Below are 10,148 nucleotides of genomic sequence, written 5' to 3'. Positions count from 1 at the left end.
TTTGTTTATTATATTGTTTTAATAACTGATTTTCTTCTGTTAAGCCTTATCTCTGGAAAGGTGTTAAAAGTACGATGAACATAAAATATTAATTATATTCACTTTCTAGTCATTCTGGGTCATATTTTTTAAACTGTTCCAATCTACTTGTCAGTTTAAGCAGTTCAGTTCTTTATACTTTTTGTCTCTCAGATTTTGAGATTCAATTATAAGTCTTTGTAGACATGCTAATTTTATAGAAATACATGTTATTGTTTCTCTCGATTTCCTTTGCACCTTACACTTAAATGGTTTAGGTGAACATATTTTTTATGCTAGATGAAGAAGGTAAGTAAAAATAAACATCAGTTTTCTTCTCTAACTTACAATTCCATGAGATCGCACCTGGTAACTACGTAATTAATATTAAATGTTCAGTAATTTGATAATTCTTTTATGGAATAGGCAGGTAGAACCAAGTATTTTCTTTCTGTTTCATTTCCCTCTGACTCATGGTTTAGGAATTAGACATTTCCATTACATATTAGACAACTCAGCTTTTCTCTCCAACTTCCTGTTTTAAAGGTTTTTGTGAACATATTTTTGAGATGCCATATGACTGATCTTACAAATACAGTGATTTTTTATGGAACCGGTGGATAAAATACACATTTTTTTCTCTTTCATTCATGTCACTCACACTAAAATTATCTGTGAAGTCATCTTCCCTTTCCTTTTGGCTAATGATGCAACTACAAAAGTGATGTTTAACTTGCCAACTTAATAGTGTGTACTGTAGAACTACTTGCTCTTTGCAAAGCTTTGAACTAGATTAGGCCAGTTTTCTCATATGCACTGACTGCCCAAGTTCTAATTACATCACCTCTGCAATATATCTTGCAGACCTCTCACAGAAAATTTACTGTATTTTTAATTCTTGTGTTGAATATTTTAGTGTATTTTATGTTATGTATCAGGTCAAATTAAATTATCTGGAAATGAAGATGGCAGATGATGTGGCTAGCCACAGCTAGGAATTTGGATGTCTCTTACATCAAATTAGCAATACACTTATGTTCAGGTTACATTTATTCAGGATGTTTATAGTGGAAGTACATGAAAATAAACTATCTTTATACAGACAAAGATGACATCCAAATTGAGTGACTGGTTCAGCGAACACCGAGTCAGTCAGTATGAGCAGAGTATTACAAGTAGCTCTGGTGTTATTGAAGAAATTGCAAACAAAAAATTTAAATATTCGTATGGACCACTTCCTGCTTTATTGTAATGTGATTTTATTATGAACCTGTATCAGTAAATGGACCATAATTATACAGAAATTAAATTTGTAAAGCAAAGTGTCCTTTGTTCTGGAAATCACAAAACTTTTCACTGCAGAAGTTGAACATCATTACTTATTAATGGTGTTATTGTTCCATTAGCATATGTGGTGCTCTTCTATGTATTCACTGTCACTCAACATCCTGAAACATGTTTATAAGAAGAAAACAGAGAATCAGACCTTTTCCATTTTTAAGAGGATACTAAAATATCTATAAATACCATACTAAAGATAAACAATACTTCACCTTTAAGTCCTGATGTCTTGCTCGTCTTAAGGTGCAATATTAATTCCAGTCTGATCACTTATCCAGTCCAGGTAAGATGTGACACGGACATAGCCTGATGGATAGCCACTGGCACATCCAAGGCTTGACACAAAACTCACTACTCCAATTTGCAGGTAGCTGTTACCGTTGTTGATTACCAAAGCTCCACCACTGTCTCCCTGAAACATTATTACCAAGAACTTTAGTTGCCATAGCTCTGTGAGGACTGATGGATAGTTATTAAAAGTACAAAAATAAAATTCAAATGTCATAAAGCAGTTTGACGGTAATAACCTCTGCTATTGATGTGCGCATGAGCCAAACTGAACAATATAAAGCAATTGTTTGAATTTAAGGGATATAATATTGATAGAGGATTTGTGAAGGACAATATAGAGAGAACATAAAGAATATGAAAAATACCTATAGCATCTTGTAGAATAGGTGTGGTCTGTGTAACCCCACAAAGCAGTCAGAAGGGTTCCATGAGAGAATACTTCCTAATGGTGGACTAGCTCATTTTACATCGCCTTTATTATAACAACAATAGACGTTTACTGTGCTTTATTTCTCTTTTAAGTCACACTATACTGGTTTAGGGAAACAATTATCAGTCACCATGTAAACGTATGCGTTCTCAGTGCATCAATGCACGCAGGTTGGCATTCACTTTTAGGATATATGCAGTTACAATTTTATGACGGTTTAAATTACTGCTGAATGACACTTCTTGCAATACATTTTGCCAGTTGTGCCCATTTTTGTCAAGTTGAGACGGAGCAGACTGGTGTTGATGATTTATCAATCTTGGTGACATAAAGTTTAAGTACTTTCTTAAACCCTTATAATGGATCACTGGCTCAAAATACGAAGTTCAAAGAAAAATGAAAACACAAAACAGGATCTATTACACTACAAGGTAATAGAAGGAGTTACAAGCACTCTAAGTATAAAAGACAAATTACAAAAAATCATAAATCATCATCCATTTCATATCTAGGTGTTGGTGATTCTAGTGCACCAGTGCTCAGCATGTATTAGGTTACCAAACTTTAGGAAACAGATTAGTTTTAGAATACTTTTATTCATCACATTTATATATAAAAAGGTACAGGTTTGTCTTTGCAATCAACAAGCTTTGTATGTGAGTGTTATTGCAGGAGCCAAGGTAAATCAGGTTCCAAAATACCAGACAGTAAATTAGATTCATAACTGACTAAGTTCTGGAAGGATTACCAGGATTTTATTTCTGTGTAACAAATTTCTAATCTAACTTCCAAATTTAATATCTCACTATATAAACTTTGGAATAAAATACCAGTGAATACCTATGTGTGTTAAAAGTTGAACAATGTATGCACACTTACATTACAGGTGCTCCTGCCTCCTGAACCACTAGCACAGATAGTAGTAGAGAAGATGATGTTACCATAATATGAGGAGCATACACTGTTGCTTATGATGTCCAGATCCACAAAATTTATAGTATCACTGACACCACCATCTGTAAAAAGAACACTTCATAATTTACAAATCCCCTCTTCATATACTGAACAGTGCTATCATAAAGTTTTGATTCAGCTGAGATTCTGCATTTGGATAATTCCAGTTTACCACATCATTATTCACTTTCATTTTGTGCGAAATAATAAGAAATTACTTATACAGGCATATGTACTTTCAAAGTTAATTTTATGATGGGACATTTTTATTGCAGTTTTTAAATATTTTATTTCTATTAATATTATTCTGATATTTTGCCACAATTAAAAAATATATAGGTAGTAATTGTTGGTTGTTATCTAATGAATTCTTCCTTGCCATTGCATGCCTTAGCAAGGGCACAGAATCTATTTCTGAGGTTAAAACATCCATAGGGCATATTGTTATACCCAGTGATAGTTCATAAGAAGCACCAGAAGGGACCTACAATTTAATATGGACTCTGAACTCTGATATGGGTCTGTTATCCTTCACATTCACAAAATTTTATTTTTGACAGAGAAGGCTTCAACCTGTGGGTATAAACATCTGCAGACAGATCTAACCAGGGATAGAACTCAGGAACCTGTGAATAAGAGTCCAATGTCTTACCCCAAAATCACAAGGTACCCCAACTAGAAAATGTAAGAGAAATACACATGCTGCTGATGGAAAGTAGGACACTGTTTTTCTACCATTATAAAATATTAGCAGCTTTTGTTTTAAATGATTATAAAATAGTTCCCTTCAAATGAAAATGACAGTTTTAAAAATGAACTTAAAACCAAATTTTCATTTCTTAAATGCGAGATGAAAGAATTGCATTCTGCAGCCATACAGTTAAATTATAGATCTGCTTATGTATTGCATAATAGAATTAATTACAAAATTGACAGAATTAATATTTGCAAAATTTTAAACCTGTAATTTGTTATTATGTAAGTTGCGTTATAATTACGTTTAACAGTTAACTTTTGTAAACAATCATTGATGTTTTAGGCAACAGTGGTAACTGTATAAGATTTGAGGTTTTCACAGCAGTAAGTATGAAGATTTCTGTCTTCTGGGTTGTTGCATTGTGTAGTATGGTAGATGGTTACCAACGTTTCAGAGGTCATATTGCCTCTGTCATCAGGGTGATGAATGAACCAATTGCCAACCAACCAACCAACCAAAAATCTAACTAAGGCCGGAGTCCTGCGCTAGTGCAGGACATCGTCCCTTGCTAGGTAACACCATTCCTGCATATGAAACGCATTAATGGAAATGATAAACAGAGCCTTAAAACTAAAATGGGAGTTTGTTTACGCTAATGGGGGTTCTGTCGTGGTAGGAGCCCCAACTATTCAAACTGGGGTAGGGAGCCGCATTGCACAAAAATGTGTAAACTTTTCTACAGTTTAAACATCTCTTTGCCAGTTTTCATTCTACAAAAGTAGGCTGAAATTTGAGGATCTCTGTATTGTTATACAAAAAATTAATAAGAAGTTAAATTTTTGAACAGGAGCTGCTCAAAGTCTTTCCTGCACTTTTGTTACTAATTTGGTCATATGGGACCTGCTGTGACACAGAATTTTCATATCTAACCTGAACAAGATACCCATATATACTATGCATTAAAAAATATTGAATCTTGGATTTAAAATCTTTCATGTTTCAACTTCACTTCCATTTGGATTAGTAGGTTTCTTTATTTTGCAAACTATTGCAATATATTGATCATGCTTCATATATCTGTTCTTTAAGAATTTAATGTTCAACATACTTACTTTCTGATGTCTTGCCCCATCCACTGACTAGGGCATTTTGGCCTGAAAATGTTTCAGAAGCTTGTGAATAGGATGGCAAGTTTACAAGCTTGATGTTATCTGAAAAAAGGAAACATGTATTTCAATGCATAGCATATAAAATTTTTTATGTATGTTTAATTCACACCAGGATAATGTAATATGATGTACAAACGTAAGAAAACTTGCCACATGGAACTCCAGTCTTACAAATGTTCTTCATGCTGAGATAGTCAATTGAGTATAAAAGAAAATTCATCCTATTCTTCACAATCTTGGTCACATTCTGTTTTTTGTTCAAAATTTACAACAAAAAATTATCATTAGATACAACCATTTGGTTTATTCTGAAAGGTGCTGATGATTGTGTAATTCAATCTGGATTGTTGGATTTTTCAACTTTGTCCATTGTCTGATGTTATAAAATTACACACCATTTCAAGGACTGGATCCGTCCTCGTCACTGCCAGTGATTGAGATTAGATCATTCTAATGAACCCTACAGAGTAGGTGCCCTTCTCATTCACTACACCTGAAGATGACAGGTCCAGTTCTTGAAACATTGTGTAATTTTATAACATCAGATGATGGACAAAGTCCAAAATCCCAATAATCCAAACTGCTTTATTGTTTCTACATGTTTTACTTACAATATTTTTAACATCATTGTTTACCAGTTTGTTTACTAATTGAAGAAATCATAATAGTAATATGTGTTAATGACTATCCTTAGCTAGAGAACATGATGGTAAATAGAAGATCGTTGTCTTCTGGATTGTAGTGTTATGCAGTCTGGTAGAAGTTTGCCAGGCAAATAAAATAACCTCTGATAATATCTAAAATACTGTAGGTAAAATAAAAGTTGTTTTTGTTGATCAGAGTATAATAAGTATAAATAAAATTCAAATTCATCCTACTTTTATAAATATCGAAGCATAAATCTTTACTATTTGTGTTTACAAAATAAGAATGGATCATGTAGAGTACATATGGCCTTAAAAATTAACTATGAAAGAGTAAGAAACATTCCAAAAACATGAATGTACTTATTGACAAGGAGAAACCTTCAGATGTTGTCATCAACACATATTTTTAAATTTTAAAATCTTATATGGACAAAGTGTATGAAAGAGAAAATTATGAAGGTTGCTCACCACCGAGAGTGACAGGATTTGGAAACTTGAGGACTGCAATGTCATTTTGCAGAGTCTGTGTATTGTAACCACTGTGGACAACCTTGGATGAAGTCAGAACAGTAACACTTCCATCATTACTTGCACTCAATGAATGACCACCCACGAGGATTTGGAATTGTGATCTGCAAACAAACATGATTGAAATACTGATTAAATCCAATTCAGAAATTTAGATCCTCCCAAATATTATAGATCTATTTGTAAAGTATTCTGTAGCATTTCTTCCTACGTGTTTTTATATCATGGATGGCAATGTGTAGTACCAACATACAGAGATATCATTACCAGAAAATATAAATTTAAAACCACAAACATTCCAGTTCTAAAAATCCCATGATTTGAAAAGAGATATGCATTTAGTGGTTCTTTTAGTTCTGCAAAGGACAGTTTTTATACTTGCTTATATAATTTATTAAGTATTACATTTTATGCTATATCTGTGTCATTCTAGTAGTGCAGTGGGAGCATATAATTGGTGTAATTTTGCTGAAAATTGCAATGACCAAACTTCATGCCTGCTACAGGAAAAATGTTTATTGTCAGAATCCAAACCTTTTTTTTAGATCTTTGCCAACATTGACAACAATAATTCAAAGCAGTGAATTAATAGTGTTGACTATATTTAATGCAAGGAGAAACAATGTTTCCATATTATTTCAGGCCCTATAAATGAAAAGTATTAAAAACTGCTGTACTCTTTATGTTTGAAGAAATCTAACACCACTTATAAAGAATGAAAACATCTTGTAAATCTAGACAGCCTACAACAATACAGAAGGAATTACACTGTCTAAAAAAATACCCCTTTATCCTCCAATAGGAAGCATTTTGGGAAGAAAGTGGGACTTTCCAGTTTAATACTGAAATAAGAAATCCCCTTGTCTGGAAATATTTCATAGTGACTGGTGGCAGAGGACTTTATATGTGTAATGAACTACAGGGTGGACATAAAGTCTAGAAAAATAGATGAATATACATAATAAATGGTTTATTGATATTGCATTACAATACATGATATATTCAATGTGTTGTCCCTGATTAGCAATGCATAGTTCAATGCGCTATGAAAAATTACAATGAACGTGGTACATTAATGCAGCATTTCCATCAATCCCTTCACATGCATCTGTGATGTGTTGCCTCAGATGATTTGTGTCTCTGATTTTAACTGAATAAACCCATTTTTCTCTAATATCTGATGAATACAAAAAGTCTGATCAATAGTTAACATATTACATAAAAACCCATACTGATGATCCCCAGTAATTTTGTCTACGTATGGACATAACCTTGAGAGAATGGTATTGGATAAAATTTTGTATGAAGTTGATGACAGTGAAATGTCTTGATAATTACTACAGTCAAGTTTTATTGCCCTTCTTGTAAATTGGTACAATAATATTCTCCTTCCACTGCTGAGGAACTTCTTCATTATTTGAAACAGAATTACGGAGTTTGTGGATCTTAGAATGTAACATTTCACCTCCTGCTTGAATCAGTTCTGCCAGAATTTGATCACTACTTGGTGATTTATGCCTTTTCATATTTATCTTCCATACACCCAAAAATAGTACACTTATATTCAAATGTTTATATATAATCCCAAATTAAAAAAATAAACTTGTCTTGTTCTTAACTTTCATGAATACCTATGCTGAAAGTCAATGAGCAGAATTCATAATTAACACTATTACTCAATACATTTCTGAAAATTAAACTATACAGGTTTTGTCACATGAAAGTAAATACTCACCCTTGAGCACAATGCGCAGCTGTTAACACATAGCTCTCAGAAATGAGGGAACCGCCACAGAAAGATGAACCATCTATAGTAACAGCAACTTGATGTGGGAATTGACCCCTTGCTGCTGGAGAGCCATTTACTATCTTTGGTGCTGGAACCTTTGGTGCTCCCTCTGTAATTCAAATTAAACAATGTAAGTTTGTTCTTCTACTTATGACGAAGATGTTTACTACAGAAGAATAGAATAATCAGTTACAATTATGATTCGTCACTTTGCTTATCTGCCCATTCAGAAAACTTTATATGACACATAAAGTACTTGAGTAATTCCAGTTTTGATAATTGAAACAAAATTCGACCAATCAGTTTCAGTGATCCAAGATAACCAAACAAATAGGATTAGAAGTTTTCACAGCAGTGAGTCTGAAAAAGGCTGTCTTCTGGGATTTTGTGGCATGTAGTCTGGTAGAAGTTTACCGACATTGCATAAGTCCTTGCTGCCCTAATAATGGAGGCAGCAAGGACCTCTGAAATGTTGGTAAACTTCTACCAGACTACATGGCACAAAAACCCATAAGACAGCCATCTTCTTGACCAAAAATTTATGTTAACACAAACTATTCTGTACTCTGAATATTACTAAGTTTAAATGCTTTCTTTACATTAGCAGCAGTGGTAAAGCAATATTAACTGTTTACTGAACATAAACAATTACAGGAATGACTATACTTCCTGTATATTGGTCCAGATTGTAAACTGATATAGATTTCAAGGCTTTAAAAGTGTTACAATAGAATACTAGTTTTTGTCCTTATTTGCACTTCTCTTTGTCAAATAAGGGACCTAAGTTTCTTAAGAACCTCAGAGAAAATGTTGTAAGTGAGGGTAATTTTCAATTTGAAAATGGCATTTTAGGAATCAATAGCTGTGTTTTAATAACCGTTCAGTTGGGTTGATTCTTCTAACTTTATTGTCATCATAGGGCTGTTTGGGTAAAAATTAAGTATAGAAGTTGTATCAGTGACTTAATCACTGCTTAACTTACCAACCAGGGGCACATAGATATTCTTGGGTGTAAGACCAACACCAAACCCTCCTGTTGAGGCAGCCTGGTAAAGATAAAATTAATATAATCATTTATCAATTTAGTACTCTGTACTCTTGGTCGGTTGTCAGTCTGTCTAGCCCAGTATTGTCCCTCCATCTGTGCTTAGGTTTCTTCCCTTCAGATTTCTGACTATAAACTTCATATGAACTTTTCATCTTTCCCATTCATACTACATGTCCTGCCCATGTAATTCACCAAATATATAGTGAAGATTATAAGTCCACATTATCCAGTTTTCTCCAGTCTCTTGTTTCTTCCTCTGCCTTAGGTCCAAATATTCTGTTCAGCATTTTGCTGCTATAAACTCTAAATCTGTGGTCCTCCCTCAAGCCAAGAGGGTTAAATTTCATATCCACTTGAAACAACAAGTGCATTACTGGTATATTTTTATGTGTTTCAACCTTTACACCTGTAGATATGATATAGGAATACAAATGATCCTGAACTTGGTGGTAACAAGCAAACTATGAATTTAATCTGCTCTTAATTTCATTAATACAATTCTGATGTGTTACTGAGATTTCTAAATATTTTAATTCTGCTGTATTTTTTTAAAGATTTCCTACCTATATTTGTACTATGCCCTGTATTCTGGTGACAAGAAGCGAATGCATACTTCGTTTTCTCTGTATATTTTATAACATTATGTCTGTAGAAATATTACAATACTGTGAGAATGTGCAATTCTGATTAATCATTTTGCATTTATTTCATATACGTTATTCATTTATCCTATCACAATACCAGATCTTCTCAATCTCTCTCTAAATCGACCAATAATTTCAGATAAAATTTCTGTGTTTAGTTACATTGTAATAAAACCAATGGAAATATATTTGGCTATTTTAAAGTTAAATACCTGTACAGCTGCAAGCAGGAGACCAAAGATGAATACAAGTGATATCATGCTGTGTAAGTCTGTGGTGAAACAGGTTGCACACAAAATCTGCTTCAGTGTATTTATATATGATATAGTCAGAAATGTTCAACTTATCTTCATAAAGCTTTATCATCCTGAGGAAAGATTAAGTTAAGCGTGTAGAGTAAACTTATCATTTATCAGAAACCTGCTGGTCAGCACTGTTGAGAAACTGGGAAATCAGAGAACACCTTCATCATGCCAAGATTATTAACTTGTCCTTCCAAAAATAGCCACCATTGTCATTAAGGGCTTCATTTCAAAGTAAGCTAGATTTTCTTGGTTTACATGATGGGCATTTTGTCAGGCACATTTAGTGT

The 10,148-nt window shown here is 33.3% G+C and overlaps 1 protein-coding gene across 1 annotated transcript; it reads right to left on the bottom strand.

Annotated features, from left to right (window-relative positions):
* Positions 1–1,050: 1,050 nt before the first annotated feature.
* Positions 1,051–9,925, bottom strand: LOC110830070 (brachyurin). Its single transcript, XM_022064477.2, has 8 exons — positions 9,769–9,925; positions 8,847–8,910; positions 7,811–7,973; positions 6,016–6,179; positions 4,844–4,942; positions 2,960–3,096; positions 1,572–1,771; positions 1,051–1,466 (listed from the first exon to the last, which is right to left on the bottom strand). The coding sequence occupies exons 1-7, from the start codon at positions 9,814–9,816 to the stop codon at positions 1,598–1,600; spliced, it is 849 nt and encodes a 282-aa protein (XP_021920169.1). The 5' UTR covers positions 9,817–9,925; the 3' UTR covers positions 1,051–1,466; positions 1,572–1,597.
* Positions 9,926–10,148: the final 223 nt, after the last annotated feature.

The sequence above is a fragment of the Zootermopsis nevadensis genome, unplaced genomic scaffold (assembly GCF_977971745.1).
Source record: "Zootermopsis nevadensis isolate Lab colony 2312 unplaced genomic scaffold, Znev_1.0 Znev_ptg000012l, whole genome shotgun sequence".
In the NCBI taxonomy this organism is placed as follows: domain Eukaryota; kingdom Metazoa; phylum Arthropoda; class Insecta; order Blattodea; family Termopsidae; genus Zootermopsis; species Zootermopsis nevadensis.
The sequence above is the reverse complement of the archived record's forward strand: the minus strand, read 5'-3'. Positions and strand labels throughout refer to the sequence as shown.